This window comes from Perissodus microlepis, chromosome 19, assembly GCF_051167445.1.
Source record: "Perissodus microlepis isolate ML-2025 ecotype Zambia chromosome 19, ASM5116744v1, whole genome shotgun sequence".
NCBI lineage: Eukaryota > Metazoa > Chordata > Actinopteri > Cichliformes > Cichlidae > Perissodus > Perissodus microlepis.
Window position 1 is genome coordinate 12933260 of NC_140479.1, and position 17789 is coordinate 12951048.

The 17789-nt window shown below is 39.7% G+C and overlaps 1 protein-coding gene across 2 annotated transcripts in view; it reads left to right on the top strand.

Moving 5' to 3' along the window:
- LOC146365599 (CAP-Gly domain-containing linker protein 4) overlaps positions 1 to 13064 on the top strand; it is a 47263-nt gene extending 34199 nt beyond the window's left edge. For both annotated transcript variants that reach the window (XM_084914797.1, XM_084914798.1), the window contains 6 exons: positions 618 to 800; positions 918 to 1052; positions 3962 to 4085; positions 8975 to 9039; positions 9149 to 9227; positions 9572 to 13064. In XM_084914797.1, coding sequence (XP_084770923.1) covers positions 618 to 800; positions 918 to 1052; positions 3962 to 4085; positions 8975 to 9039; positions 9149 to 9227; positions 9572 to 9938 — 953 coding nt within the window. In that variant the 3' untranslated portion in view covers positions 9939 to 13064. The remainder of the gene's footprint in view (positions 1 to 617; positions 801 to 917; positions 1053 to 3961; positions 4086 to 8974; positions 9040 to 9148; positions 9228 to 9571) is intronic.
- Positions 13065 to 17789: the final 4725 nt, after the last annotated feature.

A 17789-nucleotide genomic window follows, 5' to 3' on the forward strand; every position in this document is an offset into this window, starting at 1 on the left:
AGGTCCAGCGTCCAAATAGCTTCTTAAGAGCGAAATCCGGCATCCTCGTCTTCCATGTCATTCCCCAGTGTTGGGCGGGGATTAGCATGTTGCCCTTTAGTTGGAGCTTGGTAATGGTACATGCAACTGCAGAAGACTGAGCTCATTTGATGTGTGCTACCTTAGATTGATGTGACACAGCTGCTTAGTTTTTAGGCAAAAAAAAAAAAAAAAGTGGTAATTGCCAAGATCCTGCTGCTGTAGGCACTGTCACACTTGGAAGAATAAAATGGAAAATGAATAATAGACTGAGCTTCATTATCTCAGTGGCATTAGAGTTACTGATATAGGTCCAAATGGAGGGATGGTGGATTCATTATTAAGAGGAGAAGCAGGCATTTGGTGCCGTGTGATTTTTAGATAAAGTGGATAACAATGTAGACAGCTAATGTCCCAGCTAAGCCTAGATGCAACAGTTGATAAGCCATTTTGATATATGAGTAGCGTGTGTGCGGCAGTATGGCTGTCTTGGTGTGAATTAATTATTAATGTGAGCTATTGAGTTTGCTTTGGCCATTTCATTAGATTTTTTAAGGGGTTCCTTCTCTTATTTTCTTGTTTCTGCATTGCACCCACAGGCGTCCTCTCCCGCTCTCTCTCCTCTTCATCGTCTTCCCTGGACTCTCGACAGGGACCGGGCGCTCGACCCTGTCCGCTGCCCAGGCAACGGCTTCCTGCCAGGCAACGAAGGGAGCGTGTTTCCCCGAGTCCCAGAATAACACCTTCACCAGCTCTCCGCTCTTCTGCTGGCACCACAGCAGGTCTAATAATCTCATAGTACTGTATTTCATGATTTCCCATTATTAAGCAGAATCAGCTGCGTGAAATTGAGAGAAATGATGATCAAAGCTAACAAATGGTTTTCCTCTTCCTCGCAGGTTTTCGAAGCCGAACCCCCTCAGGTAGCAGCTCCTTGTGTGATGGCTCTGAGGTGCGCCTCGGGGAGAGGGTGCTGGTAGTCGGTCAGAGAACTGGTGTGGTCCAGTTCTACGGAAAAACCAACTTTGCTCCAGGTCGAACACATTTTCTCAAACACATGTGCTCTACATAAAAGATGGGTTTAGTTTGTATTTTGTGAGATCACAGTTCAGCAAAATTATTAAAGGTAGATATCATTTAATACAACATTCATTGTTCGTCTTCTAAATTATAAACCTGTTAGTGTCACAATAAATGATAAAGCAGAGCATGATTTACAATGTGGCTAATTTGTAAGTGACAAGTCGCTGAGCATACAGTGTCCTTAGTTTCTCAGTCCAACCCATCCCTGGATGGAGGCTTCAAAGCAGGACTAACCAGTGGATGATGTTATGATGAGGCTATTATTCAGCGTTTGATGCTGGCATTTATCACATCAGCTGCAAAGCACGTTAATCACATTCTGATATTATTAAGAAAAATGTCTTTCTCAGCTTATTAACTCATCAGCTTTATTCACAAATTGTAAGATGTAAATTAGTGTGAACTTTCCAGCGTAAATGATCAATGTTCTCAATCAATGTTCCTGTGGTGCGAAATACCTTCGCTGTGTCAAAGGTGACTGGCATGGCCAGGATGCGTGCAAGATGTTGTGCAGTGACACTGCCGTGACGCATTAGCTGACGCATTTTATAGAAGCCCAGTCCGCCTATTTAGGTGGAGAGGTTGAGATGCTCACTTTGGATTTTGGATTTAAATATAATGTCAAGGTGTTTTTTTTTTTTTTTTTAAACAAGCGTCTTTATTTGACATGGGTCAAATGCAAAACATCACTGCAGTGACTCCAAAGGATGCCTTATTGAAAATAAAAGCTAATTAGAAAATACAAAACTACAATAACTTGGGTGTATTGGATATAGACAGGACAATTGATAAGTCTCATTTTTGAGGAATTTCCTTAAAAAAGTACCTTAAGTCAGTGGCAGTGGTATTGTGCTTTATGTTGTGCAGCTTTTCTTTTCTTTCAGGCGACAACAGTAAACATTTCTACACTGGAATCCATGTATATGAATGAATTATAGCATACTGAGGAAAACGTGTGCTTGGCCCTTTAAACAAAATAATGGAATTAAGTAGAAAAAAACTTTTTGGGTACATGACACCTTGAATTTGGAAAGAACTTTAACAAAGAAATCTTAAAAGCCTTAAATATTAATGATCCTTTTAATAAACCATGCCTGTCCTTACTTTGTTGTTTTCAGGGCAGTCATAAAGAATTAAAGTTATCACAGTTTTCTTTTGTTTAATGTGCCTGTCCTGCATAGAAGTGATATTCTGGTATTTTTAGTGAGTAGTTTGGGATAAACTCATTGAAACGCAACCAAAGAAAGGACAAGAGTTGAGTGTAAACCTAACATGATGGATAAAAGACCACCTGTTCAAAAATTAAAACTAGAGTTTTGGGGTTTCACAGTGAAATAACATGAATAAATGAACCCAATCAAGAAGGAGCAGTTTTGTCTTGAATTGCTGAACTTTGGGGAACTTTTGAGAACTCATTCTCTGCAGATGACTCACATGGATAAAGATAAAGTGAAGCTCTGTTATGCTCTTGTCTTTCACCTTGGATGAACTCAGCTGCATTCTCATTCCCAACGTATTGCAGAGGGAATCCTTGAGTTCAACTGAAGATACTTGGCAAAAAAAAAAATTAGATTTGAAGAAGCTGTTGCTGAGCAAAAAGCCATTGAAACCCAAACAGAAAACAGCTCACAGTATTCATTAATATTTAGGTAGTAGTTCTGGCCCAGCACTAGTCATGTATGAATAAATAGTGATGTATCTCACAGCACCGAGGATCACGTTTGAAGGGATTTCAGTCTTAAGTTTCCTTTGATACTCTTAAATCAGTGTTAGCGATGCTTTGTTATCTCACTGCACTGAGCGCTGCGCTTCCATACTAAAAACAACAGCAGCTGCTCGATACAGCAGATTCACTTATTTTTAGAATTCTGGCTATACCTTCATCTGGCACTTGCGAGGTGTCTTAAGGCCCTCGTAAAGAGAAAGGAGAAACACTGTCTGAACTTTCTGGCTCACATTGAGGAGTTGCATCATTTTACAGGACAGTGATTGAATGTTTAAGAGCTAAAAAGTTATTTATTTAGGAGCTGCCTGAGATATCGAAGTGAAATATCGCCTTTGCCGAATGTCCTAATTTAGGGCAAACTCTCCTATTTAGAGTTTTCCAATATATTGTAAGCATGAACTGACATGTGGATGTCTCCGTGAAGTAAATCTCCCTCCAACATACTTTAGTTTATTTACTGTGGATGTATTAACCATGTCAGCGGTTCCCAAATGGTGTACCGTGAGCTAGGTGTCGTGATTTTGTGTCAGTTAAATATTATTATCATTATAGCTATTAAAATGAAATAACAAAATCTTATTTTATCACATTTGTACAAGTCGGACATCCTCATTAAGAGCGAGGAAGATGGATTTGTGTGGAGATAAAATCACACAAAACCAGGAGGACTTACTGTAAAGCTCCCTGTTTTATGGCGTCAGCTGAGCCAAGAATGCCACTGGGCAGTAGACTGATGTTGGGTTGAGTTAAATAATGCTAAAAGCAAATTAAAGAAACACTTGGAAACCAAATATCCTTCTTGGAGAAACCTTGGCTACTGTAAAGAATTGTATTTGAACCACAGGAAGCAAGAACATTTGATTTTTAGGAAAGCGTCTGTAACAGGAGCCGAGTAACCAACTCCAGCAGAAGCAGGCTCAGTGCAGCCAGAGAGAGAACCTTACATCTGGTAAAAGGGATGATGGGAGCGTACCATAAAATAAAAGCAGTTGTTGGGATCTTTTTCAATCATTTAGTCATGTTTTAAGAAGTGGTTTGGTGTCGCCAGTCTAAAATTATGTTTTTATTGTAAGGTGTGTTGCTCATTTATTAATATGCCTCTTGACAGTGTTGATTTCCGGTCTCTCTGTGCAGGACTCTGGTTGGGCATCGAACTGGACAAGCCGAGCGGTAAAAATGACGGGTCAGTGGGAGGAGTGAGGTACTTCACCTGCCCACCAAAACATGGAGTCTTTGCTCCTCCGTCTCGCGTTCAGAGGTGAGTCTGGAATCTTTAAGGTAGCTTTTCTTCTCAAGATTAACGGTCCCTTTTTGGTTTTTGCCAGTGGTCATGCGAGGACTAAAAACAGATTTGTCAAAGAAGAATGTTTTCTAAATGATTAAAAACTTGAGAGCAGATTTGATGGTATGAATTTGGCAATAGACCCCAGAAACCCAGAGGTTGCATTTCATTTCTTTCATATATACATTTGAGTGCACTAATGAGCTCCTTTGACAGTATCATTTGTGTAAGTACGACGTATATGATTTTGCCCTCTGTGCAGCTAACAGGGCTTCTCTGAACTGGTGATTAACTCGAGTCTGAGTCGTCAGACAAACGCGAAGCCCAAGGCCCTCTCCCTGCATGACTTCTCTGTTTAATGTTTCACCTAGTAATGAGCCAGATGCCATCATCGCTGCTTTTAATATTGATTATGGATAATGGATATATAAAGGTGGTTATATTTACCCACCAGTTTGTTGAATGTACAAATGATACATCACTTTAAAATGCTGCATTTATTTAAATGCGAGGCAGGTTTTATTAGTGATGCGTTCTGACGCTAAATCCATATTTTACAGTTGAGTGGAACAAACAGAGATCACGAGTTATTTCTAAGTCATATTTAAGAATGCTGCTAAAGTGCAAATGGCCATATTGCCTGAATATAGTTGTGGTGGAGTACATTGCATTGTTTTTACTGTCGGATAAGCAGCGTGACATGTTTAATCTTCACTTCAAAGTCAGTTGTTTTGTGACTACATGGTTTTATCCTAATGTTTGATGAGCTTTTGGAGTTGTTTGTTCTCGTACCGCTGATTGTCTTTAAAGTTATGGAACAAAGTGTAGGATTGCTGTTCAAATGATCTCACCCATCAGCTACCTCTCTGCACTGTGGGGATGGAGATGGGAAAGAAAAGTTTTTATGTTTTAACTTTAAATATTTGGCAGAGACAGAGAGCGTAAACGATAGAACTCAGTTTGACAGATGGGAGTCAAAACTGCTGTAAACTGTTTTCATTTAGATTCTCAGTTTATCTTTATTTATAAAAAATATTTTTACAAATAACTTTTACACAGAAAACAGGATAAAGGTCGATTATGAAAAAAAGGTTGATGTTGAAATGATGAATATTTATTAGACGTGTATTGAGTGAGTTTGGGCTTCAGGGAGGGAGCGGCAAAGACTGCAGAATCTATCACTGTGTTGATATTTCCTATGATGTGATAATGAATGGCTTTTTGTCAGCAAGGCCACTATAACTCCAACCGTGTTGTTTTTTCTCTCTTTTTTCATATAAAAGTAAGTCTGCTGTGTCTAAAAATATTGATTCTCTGGTTACTTTTTGTTTTACGAGGATCACAAACCAGAGTCTCATTGGTTGTAGTCCTCTGCTTTTTGTTGCTGAGCTGTGTTTTAATTCTATATTATAATCTCCTCCCAGACCTGGATTAGGGTATCAGTGAGCTCCTGGACATTCTGTTATACTATTTATTGATTTATTGATACATGATGTTCCAGAGATTCTCATTGGGATTCAGGACCAGGGAATGTGAGGGCTGCTCAGTAGCTTGAGTCCCTTTATATTCCAGAAACTGCCTACAAGCTCTGAGGATTTCATCGTTAACAGCAGTCGGGGAACTGTTGGCTAATGTGGAAGTCTGTGTGACCATTGATGCCTCCCCGGACCATCACTGACCCAGTGTCAAATGATGATCTTACCATATAGTCTCTTTCATGTGTGTGAAACATGTGCACAGTGTGAAGCTGCTCTCATCTATGAAAAGAGCAGAGTCTCATAAATGCTGTTTGAGCTGCAAGACGTGGGGCGCAGTTCCCACTTAAGGATATTGGTTCCTCATGCCATGGTCACGGAGTCTGAGTGTGACAGTTTGGTCAGAAAACATGCAGGAGTCGACTGCAGGAGGTCAACTTCTCGGGCTTCCTCTGTTCCTCTTCGCACAGTGAGACTGTGCAGCGAGACACAGCAAACTGCCCGGAGCTGCACTATCTGTGCAACCTGAATGAGCTGCAGGTACTGTCTCACACCTGTAATAACAAGGACACTAGGAAAAATCAATCAGGAAAGACGAGAAGAGGACAATGGTCTGTAGTCACCACCTGCACAGCCATTCCTTTTTGGGCTATTGTCCTGTTGTTGCCTCCGCAGTCACTTCTGTTTGCAACAAAGTAGGTGAAATTGATTCATTATGGGTTACGCTAACTGGACAGACTGATTTCCCTGAAGTGTAACTGACTCTGTGTTGTATTGTGATGATCAAGTGTTCCCTTAGTTTGTTTTGAGCAGTGATATATCTGGATCAACACATGCTCTAAAGAAAAGGAGTGCCCTGAGTTTATGATACGAGACAAAATAAGAGCATCCTTGTAAAAACAGAATATCGCACAATAATTGTTTCCTGAATCATCTTGGGAATCGTTAGGGAAAAAGTTTAATTACCCCCTCCTCCCTCCTGAGAGCGCAAGTGTGTGTAAGGGAAAAATGTACAGCCCTTTGTGGAGCTGCTGTTGTTAAAAGGCAGCATATAAGTACAGTGGAGTGCAGAACAAAGGCAAATTCCACAGGAGGCCTAATTATTATACACAAGATATGCTCCCTGGCATACATACACACAAACCACTGAGTTATTCACTGCATGCATTGTTTTGTGTTTACTTCTTTTTCTTTCTTTTTTTGCAAATTGAATAAAAGCTGTTGACCTTTTTATTGGATGGCTCATTATTAGCACAGTGTGTCAAGTGTATTATGTGTGTCATAACTTGATAAAAGCCATTACACCGTAAAAAGCAGCTGGCATTGGAAATACTAAACATGTTTATTGTAAAGGAGCGGTGATTTACCAGAGCTCATGGACTGGTGATTAAATTAACACATTTAACCTTTCTTTCTGGGAGTAAATGCCACTTACGCTTCATCTCTATGCAGATCTACCATTCAGGATTTGTTGCTTTTTTTTTTTTTTTTTTTTTTGCTTATTTCTTCCATTTAAAAGCTGTTTTTGGTTTGGTTTTTTGGGAGGGATTTCAGCTGCTGTTTTTTTCCTTGTCATCCTTTATTAATTTTCTTTTCCTTTACTTTTTTCCTCACTAATTAACTCCAGGGTACAAAGTGTGCTCAGCTAAGCACATGCTTTCCTGCTGTCAAATCAAGAATATCACTTTGTCTCCATCCAGGAAGTTGCTTCTCCTCCTCCTTTCTTTTTCCTGTCAGCAGCTATCACAATCCATTAGGAAGAACCCCCCCCATCCCTCCTCACACACTTTTCCATTTTCCTGTTTTGCTCATGTGCTGTTTGGCACACTGATGTTTAATAGCTTCCAATATTTGAATACCTTTATAAATGTTATTATGGCTGTTATTATATAGTTGCTTAAGACAATCTTAATAAGCAAGGTAGTTTATCATGTCAGGCAGCCAAAGCCTGTTTTTATTTTTATTTTCTTTCCCCATTCAACTTGTTTTCACAGAGGTGGCCATCAAAAGCACACCCACTAAATTGAATATGTGCTTACATCTGAATATAGCCAGTTAGAACCTGATATTTTTTTTCGAATTTGATGTAATTTATACACTGTTACAGTCGTGTATGCCCACAATAAACATTGCCAAGTTTCAAATAATGAGGTCAGCATGTACAAGTAAACCCCAATTAGCCAAGTGTCTTGGATCTGTCTGATGGCAACGAGAGCGAATATCCTTTTATACTAATTTCAGACACAAAAAGCCCCACCAAAGTCCTTCAAGAAACAATTTTTACCACTTTTCTCCGTGTGGTTATATTGAAATCAGTATCTAAATGAATGTGGAGGAAGCCTCATCATTTTTCTTTGGCCACAGGGATATAGAAAACACATTTATGGAAATCAAACCTGATTTAAAAACACTTCAGAAGTTTGGTGACTTTCTCCACAAAAAAGGTTAAAAAGCCATTTTCCCACCTGTAAGTTATACTTCTTCTACACACAAACAGTGTCAGCCAAGTGAGTTTTACACTTGACTATAGATTTACATGGAGCAGCAGTAGAGTACAGCATATGGGCAGGTGTTTAAAATGAAGCACCTAGCCATACAGCCAGGTTGCCCTAAAGAGATCGCTGAATTTTTTAGCAACAATTCAGTTTGTGAAATTTCTTCCCTACTAGGTGTTCCAAAAAAATAGTAACACTGCAAAATGGAAGTTAAGGAACCACAACAACTGAGCCCTGAAGTGTTGGAAAACATAACATTACAGTTGGGTTGCAGAGTGTGGAGGCGCATATTAGCTGCAGAGCTCCAAACATCCTCTGGCATTAACATCAGCACCAGAGCTGGGAGCTGGGAGCTTCACACCATGGCTTTCCATGTAGCTGTAATGTATCAGTACTCAGTACTTTTGTCCACGTAGCGTATAAATGCTTGCTACCACACAGCTGAAACTCTACCATCTGTGTCAGTGCAACAACATGGTTGCTAATTTGTTTCTGTTTCCGGATTTAGATTGGCTCTTTGTGTGCTTTAGTGTTCCTGAATGATCACATCATTTAGTTTTCTGTCACTGGCTCCACCAGCCTGCTGTTTTTCTGTTTATGAGGGACAGAAAGTGGGCTTTAAAAGGATAGTGCCCTCAAAGGGAGAAGGGCTAAAACAGCATGTTTTAGACAGTGAATGAGCTCTGGGGGAAGGGGGCTACATCAAGCATCACTGCAAGATAAATAAGGAATGTTTTTAAATTGTGAATCACGCAATGCTACCCTAGTAGGGTCCAAGAATAAAATTAAGGAGCTGGAAACGAACAAATTGGGGCCCATTTAATGAAAATTGTTTTTATAAACTCCAAAGGTTGTCTCATTCTGGGAAAAATCAGTTGCCTGCTTCTTTTTGCAGAATCCATGGATCTGTTGATTGCCTTTCAGAGCTCACTTCCTCGCGCCTCAGTCATCCTCTAAGTGGTAAGAATTCTGCCTTCATTACAACCTTTGAACTACACTAAATGTGACTTTGCATTTATTATTCTGTGTGTTTGTGTTGAAGCAATTGACTCCTGTTTTTGCCGTGCAGGGACAATTCGTCGCAGTTTCAGCACATCATCGGCCATCGCCACGCCGAAGGAGACGAACAGAAGAAGCCCTGTTACCAGGTGTGTCTGCCTTTCCTGCATATTCCTCGTATTATTTCCTCCCCAAGCTTTCCAGCTTTATCCGAATCCCCTGCAGCAATGACTGAATCAATACTGATAAGAAGCAGTGGTATTAGTCAGCAAAAGGTTCTTTTAAATGGCCAGTGCATGATTGTGGTTATAATGAGCAAGAGCAGGAAACTGAAGATCAATCCCTCAAACACCAAGCTCCCATGAATCTCCTGTTTGCTTATGATTTATTCTGTCACACTGCCTGACTTTTCTCATAAATCTTTCTTACTGTATTTTTTTTTTTTTTTTGCTCTGTTTCCACAAACAAACAAAACAAAAATAAAATAAAATAGGAGTCGTTCCAATCCTCACCGCCGGCGTTGGAGCACCCTCAGTGGGGGCAGTGGAAGTATTCCTGGAAGCACCACAGGCTCAAGTCCCTCTCCAAGCTCTGATGGGCAGGTCCACCTCCACGTGGGCATGCAGGTCCTGCTGAGCAGCGCCAATGAGATGGCAATCATCCGTTACCTGGGCACAGCAGACTTTGCCCCAGGCCTTTGGCTGGGTCTGGAGCTCCGAAGCCCCAAGGGCAAGAATGACGGCTCAGTGGGCGGCCGTCGCTACTTCAGCTGTCGACCCGGCCACGGTGTGCTGGTCCGCCCCAGCCGTGTCACTTATCGTGGCATCAATGGTTCACGCTTGGTGAATGAAACCAGCTGAGGTCTGTAGGACGCTTTCTGTTTATGATGCGCTCAAAGCAAAAAAAATTGGGTGTAAACTTCTCCATCATTGCATTGTGCTCAATAATGTTTTCAGTCATGTGCTGTTGTAACAGGAATAAAACCAGTTAGTAAGTACTTATTTTTTAGGAATTAAAGGGGACTTGAAAGCACTTTAAAAAGTTAACTTTAAATTCTAAATAGAATTTGTTTTGCAAAATGGGTAGGTGGGTGAGGGGGTCTTAATAAGACATTAAACACTGCACTACTTTAAATGTAATTGCACTGACAAACATTACTATGATAGATTAGAATAGGATAAAGTGGATGTTCCGCGTGTCCGCGAGTAAAAACGTTTTCTATACCCAAAGCTAATTTTGATCACATCAAATGAGAGTTTTATCAGATAATTTAAGAGTCCACTATCTAACCAAAAGAGTGCATGCGTTTGTGTGTGTTTGTGCGCATGTTAATTAAGAGCACTTTGAAACAAGAGAGAATGATTGATTTTTATCACGGTCGCTATATGGCTTACAGATAATTGGCGGATACCGAATCTAAACTGAATATTCGCTTTATGAATCAATGAGAATTAAAAAAGAGATTTAATTAAGCTCAGACTTCCATCAACCTCTGTTAAAATACAGCTGCATCAACAGGAAGTGTTTCCTCCTGTGTGCATCAGTGTCCCCCTCAGACTGTCTGTTAATTTGACGCAGACAAGTGATGGTTGTATTGTGCTATGGCACAGCAAAAATCTATACCCATCTGACTGTGATTCCATTATGGTTGGCATCATACTGATAACACTTTTAAAGAAGTGATGGTATTTGGATAGAATATGACATGGAATCAGAAGCTGTTCTCTTAAAAAGCGCATTAACTGCAGATGGGAACACACGAGATGAGTGAAAAGCAGATTTTAAAGAGACCTTTCACGATGAAGTTTTATGTATGGTTGCTCTGGACTGTAGTGCTATTTATTCATCTTCGACGTGTCTTTAATGCTTGTTGGCCAGTTTCACAGATAATGGCTGTAAAAGTGTCTCTTAAATAGGATGGAAGTAGATGGCACTTGCCCTGTGATGCTTAAAATGTCAAATAATGTACATCTGAAAAATGCTCTTTCCAGAAATCATTCCGGAAACTGTATAGTAAGAGTCATTCATTCACCTGTTACTAAAGGCTCTTATCTGTGACAGGATGTAAACATTAATGGTGCCCTCATCAGTTAAGCCTGTAATGTTGGCTATCTGCATTCTTTCAGTGACTGGCAAATGTAGAGAAAACATAAAGTACAGCCTGAGATGACGGCGAGGGTAACGTCTGTCTGTATATCTATTCCTGCAGATATACTGCGAGTGTTTCAAATTATTCATGATGATTTGTAAGATGTAAGACCGTGCAGTGATACATGCATACTAAATATTATCCCAACCTTTTCTTTGTTCGGGGATGTAGATCTGTACTGCAAAGACACTGAGGTTTGAGTTGGAAACGCATAATTAAAAATGGTCTCGGATGCTGCTCAACTAATGGAAGAGAATAAGAGTTAATAATATTCATGAAACTGACCAGGTGTTTGCTCATAATTATTACTGAGTGTCCGTATTTTCTTCTTTATTGATGCAGAAAAATACTGTCACGAACAGTGTGCCTCGAGTCCATAATTATACATAATGTGGTATGCTTCCTCATTGACCTGTGCAGCGAAGCACATCCGACACTTGGTAAGATTTAGGCTAATTTAAAAGTTGGCTCATTTTTTTAAAGTGGATTGTTTATTTAAATACACTTAATAATAACCTCCAAAACAAAATGACTTGTTTTCTAAAGCAGGTTGCTTTTGCTGCGAAATAGCCTAATATTAAAAAAAATCTGCCATGCAAACAAATTCGAGTAGCTTAATATGATTCAGCACCAATGTGCGGACAAGTACCTGCTTTTTGTTTTTGTTTGACAGTGTGGCTCTTCAGGAGACAATGTTCAGTAGGAGAAAAACAAAATCCTTCATGAAATGACTCGCAACAAGATTTGTGAATGTTTTTGACCAAAAAGGATATGCTTTCTGGAAAATGGTGCTGCAGATGCTTTTAGTATTAATTCCGTTGTGTTTAAGAGAACGTGGACATTTCCAAAAGAGACACATGCAAAAATGGCAAAAATATCACTACAGGCCACAGGAAAATGTACCTTTCTGTTCTCTCCTTCTCCTCAGCATTGTCTAGACTGGTTTTAGCTGCGCTGTGACAGATTCACATCTTTTATCCATTGGAGGGAGCATTAAATCTGTCAGAGCTGTCACACTTTCAATTTGCATTATAACCCGAATGTGAAAAAGCTCATTGTGATTCTATACTTTGAGCTGACTCCTATCATTTTTGAACTGTGTAATCTGTTAATGCCAGGTGTTAAATGTGTGAGATTTAAAGAGTGTTAGCAAGTGATCTAAAAGCCCTCTTGAATGTTCCCACCTTTGGTATCTAACAGTAAAATATGATATCATTGCATTTGTAGAGTGATGAATGGAGCGTAATTGTATTTGATGCTTAATTAAAGCAGTGTGACACAGGAAATATGCAATCATCCAGAAGCTTCAAGCGCAGAGTTTACTATCTGATTAGAGCCGTGTGAGCAGAGGAGTCAGCGGAGAACAGGCCATTGATTGTGCATGTTGGAAAAACAGGCCCAGTATTCAGTAAAACGCTCATGTACCATCCAATTAGGGCGTGTATGCCACAGCAGCAGTTGTTGAATCACCAGTGCCCTTCTCTCATTGATCTGTCTGGTCAGGCCCCGTCGTGATTGAGGAGCAGTGGTGGGTAGACACAAGGTTGTCTGAAATACCCACCACGGTGGAAAATATTCCCACTGAAACATTTTCAGCGCTTACAAAAAGCTTCTCATTTACATTAAGACCACCGCTGTGGTGGTTCCTGCAACATTTCAGATCTCATCTTCAGACTGTGGGTGTTTTCTTTAACTCAATTCCCTCTACAAATGTATTTGAAGTGTGTGGCTGTGTGACACGGGGATTTGTTCTGATGCATTTACATGTTGTGGGTAAAAAAACAAACAAACAAAAGTATTTGTAAAAATAAATAAAAGTTTCCAATTTGACCTCTTATCTCTTTCCTCTTCTGCTCTTTGCTTTTATTGAGTGTGTTTGCCTGACATTCTCAGATTGTTCACAAAGAGCTGCCTTTAGGGACCCAAAAAATGAAACGGCACAAGCACTTTGAAATGGTTACACGTCTGTTCACTTACCATCCGATTCCACCGGGGCTCATCTCCGTCAAAGCTGAAAAGCCTGGTGTGGAGTGGCATTGTTTGCCAGCCTGGGCACACAAATTCAGGTTTGAATGGGAGTGACGTGCGCTATTATACTGTGATTGTGGAACAAATAGATGTTTGAATGGTTGCATGAAATTGTTTTCAGTGCTTATTGTTGCTTATTTTTATAGTCCACACACAACAGAGGGGGGTAAAAGAGGGCAAGGGAGAGGATCCAGTGAAGCAGTGTCTGCCTGTCCAAACCACTGACCGAGTGATGGTTTCAAAGGTGAGAATGAAACGAGACGCGCAGCCATTGTAACTAACTAAATAAATAAATATAGCCAAGTGGTATTGTCAGACATAAAAAAAAAAAATACAAACTGAGTGCCAGAAACCCACTTTAGTAAAAAATGTCACGCTTCAAATTCAGTCATTTGTATTTATTTGGACAAGCGTCTTCTATTGTGGAACGCCCATCGTGAAAAACGATCCCCTGATGACTTAATCTAATATTTATCTCACGCTAATTTAAAAGTAATCATCGTTGTGTCTGATTTGAGGTAAATGGAGAAGTTGTCAGGTGGGGAATGAACAGTGTGCTTAAACTCTTGTGCTTAAGACTTCAGTTTAAGTGGGAGAATAAGGGCATTTTTATCTTATTTAATGTCCATGAAAATGAATTGGTGGATGCAATTTTAACACATTGAATAGTTATTTTTGTCTGAAACATTGTGATGCTTTTGAAGCAAAAAAATGGTCTAACTGCACTGTATTAAGTGGAACAAGTATTTGTTCCACTTAATTACTTCTGATCTTAATGTTGCCGTAATTACTGGTTTATAACTTATAATTGGTTATAGCAAACACATAACCAAATAAAGGGAGCCTTAAATGGAGATAGTGCCGTATTGCTGAACCTCAACTTTATATGCATCCTGAAGGTAGACTGCGTGACAGAACGGGGAGTCCTTACACTGAGGATGTCCCTTTTACTAAATTCTTTATGGATTCTCTTCTGTTTTGAAAAAGGGGAACAAAGTGCACATACTGTGCTACATTATTGTTGCTATTAGTGCAAGTGCTTATGTAAATGACTTGTAAATGTAAATGGAGGCACTGGAGGCAGCTTCAGTTGATGGGCAAAGTTTTGAGAAATGCAGTGATGCTTCTGTTTCTAGCCTCTCTGCATGGTGATGTCTTTGTCGCCTAAAAACATAGCAGCACAAATGCTTTTCATCTTGAATATAGCCTTTTGAAATGATGAAAGGGCCTCCCTGGAGCACACAATGGCGCTGTTTAACTCATACCCCACTGTGTGAAATACTTGGGCATTAAAGGTGCATGCTTACTTTCAGATAATGGAAAAGCATCAGAAGAATTTGATTTGACTCAGGTTATGTTTATGGAAAGGTTTACTGTTTTGGAGGGTTGTGTAAACCAGTGTAGGATGCTTTTGTTTTTTAGGATTTTGGCTGTTGTTATTTTATGTTAAGTGACATGAGAATGCAGGTTGCACAGATGCATGAGAGATTAAACTGCAGCACAAACTTCTGTGATTGGCTATTACCACAACTAATCATGTAACGAGTCATATTATTTCTCAGATAATTGCATTAAAATGCTCCAAAAGACTCCAACACCACCGACACGCTTTATAGGTTGGGTTCAGAGAGTCAGATTAAGTGAGGTAGATCCCAGCAGGTAATAAATTCACTCACTTTACAGCAGTGCCAAAGGAGGAAATTACCTCCTGAGACTAAACTGTTGTTTGCACCAGAGGGAAGGCTGGCTGCTGTAAAGTCATGCATCTTACCGCATCATGGGGTAACAGACTGTACACAAAAGATGGCTGGAACTACCATGATGTACCATGACATCATCCAATGTCCTTTGGGTCCTACATTTTAAGGGCTTAACATTAAGGGTTGCTTTTTTGTTTGTTTGTTTTTGTTTTGTTTTTAAACCCGTATCTGTTAATTGGTGCTTAATAAAATTAAAATACTAGAATTTTATTCACAAACAATAAATCTGCAAGGGTGTTCTGTACCTATGCAGGAAACCATATTAGTCTAATAATTGCATTTTAAAAAATGCAAAACAGAAGAGGTCCTAGCAGACAACCACCACCTGCAATTTACCAGGTTCGCTTGATTTTGTCTAAACATAAACTATAAACCATGCAATATTAGTGCATGTGCAGCAGAAGATACAAGGAGGAGGTTATCAGTTGCTACCAGGCAACTGAGAGGAATTTCATGTGTAAGAAAGTTAGTTGCTTGCCAGTAAAAGTGAAATCCAGTCCTATATTTAATCACCATATAAATCCAGGCTCCTCCTCCTGCTGAAAATATGCTTTGTGCTGTATTTAATGGTTTATCAGTAATCTAAAATAATTCTAAAGAAGCAACAAAACTCATTCTGTTCACTTTACTAAGTTCTTAGTTGCATGATCAGCATTTTGTACTGAGCATGAAGTTGATCCCCGATGTGAGACAAATGGTCTTCGTGAGACTATGAAGCGATACTTTCAAACATGATGGATCACACAACTGGCACAGCTGGCATGTAAGGAATATGATTTGCTATTACGTGCTAATGTACACTGCCAGCTGCACAGGCCTCTACAGTTGTAGGCATGTTTACACTGCAGGGATAATCCTGCTGCGGCCTCCGTGCACCCCGTCGGCTGGCTTACGTGCAATAATGACCAGCTCTCTGTACATAATCCATGTTATTACGCAGCTACTTTACCAATGAGTGGTAATGATTTGACACAATTTATTTATTTTTATTATTTTATATTAATCACCCAACCATTAATGTAGTCGTAGAAACACTTAGAATTAAGCAGAATTGAACCTGCTTAGCTACACCATATCGTCACTGCCATTATATTATGCTGCTATTCATACTGTCATTATATTAATGCTGCTATCCTGTATATATCGTACTTACTATTGTTTGAGTACTTGCGATTGTTTTATTGTACTTTTTATATTTTACATTTATATTTATTATTGAATCTTGCACCAAGGGAGTGGCACTCCAATTTTGTTGTACTCTGTACAATGACAATAAAGGCTATTCTATTCTATTCTATTCTATAAAGTGCGTAGTGCTAGCCTCAAATCCATGGATCTTAGTCTCATATCTCTCCTGTCTACTGACCTCATTATATCCTGGTGGTTCCTCTTTTTCATGCATGCCACGCTGCTTTTCATGCTGATTACTGCAGTGCTTGAGGCTTTTTGGAGAACAGCAGCTCTGTCCTTGTGTCAAACATGGAGAAAGTTTCAAACAGCGAGGTCAACATTCTCCCAAGTAATCCCTGAGAGCAAAGGCTCAGTCTTCACACTGCTCTCAACACTCAGTTTCAGAAAAGTGTTTTCTACCCTTGGCTCTGTACGATATCAATAAGTGTGCATATTCCTGGTGTGGTCATTGCAGACGCATAAACCCCACCCACCTGCAGCCAGTCAGACAAGCGATTGGTTAAAATGCAAGGAATGAAGCTGAAAGGGTAGCTTCAAGATAACAACAGATTACTACAGGAGCTTTAAAGGATTTACAGTTTAGTGTTCAAGAATTCAAATATGATGCTAAAAATTAGATTAACACCTCTCTGTGTGCAGGAAATCATAACAGCAGGCACAAATCACATGGCTGCCTAGTTGAATCCCAGATTAGGAGCTTTGTTCACGCTTTATCTCATGTTTTGTCTCTCTCTACATCTGTCTACTGTCACATAAAGGAAAATAAAGGCTGCGCTCCAGATTGGCTGAGCTGTGGTAAATCACAGTGCTGTTGGTCTTTGCCAGCTGTCTTTTTGTGCAACTTCTTGAAGTAAATGCTCAGCTAATTTCTTTTTCCGGAAGACCACACAGGGTGCCAGTCCTGTCAGCTTGGACAAGGAAACTGATGCTATACAGTTCACACAGTTTCACCAAAATTGGACGAACGGAGTCTTTACTTCTACAACATCGGGATGAGGGGGTCAGAATTTGTTGTAAATGAAAGCATGGATCCATCATGATTTGTGTCAATGCTTCAAGGTCTGACTCACTATTAGCAAGATGTATCTAATGAAGTGACCCATCGCTGTGTTTCCAGCATGTAAGAGATGCAGATTGGCCCTAGCTTCTTTGGCACGTTACTTCTGGCAATGCCTTAATTTCTAGTACTTGAGTTCAGTCTGACGTTTTTTCAAACGACTATTCACACAGGTCCAATTTTATTTTGCTGTAGTGGGCGAGAATAGCAGGAATCTGTTTTACAGGACACGTTTTACTTTTTACTTTCTTGTTCAGAATTTAAATCAAACCCGTTTCTGACACTTGTGTATGTAATTAGGATGTGTGTGATGTACTGGATAGAAATGTCGCATGTCATCTTGCAGCCATCTGTGGAGTTTGTTTCCAGGACATGTTGTTGACCTTTTTGGTTTGTGATAATATTAATTGCGACTTTGAAATATTAACATATTATTGAAAGAAAATTCAGAACAGAGTCCAAACTGTCTGTGCCGTTTGGCGTCTTTGTCTGCCTGATGTAAGAGCTCATGGCAGCTTGTTAAAGA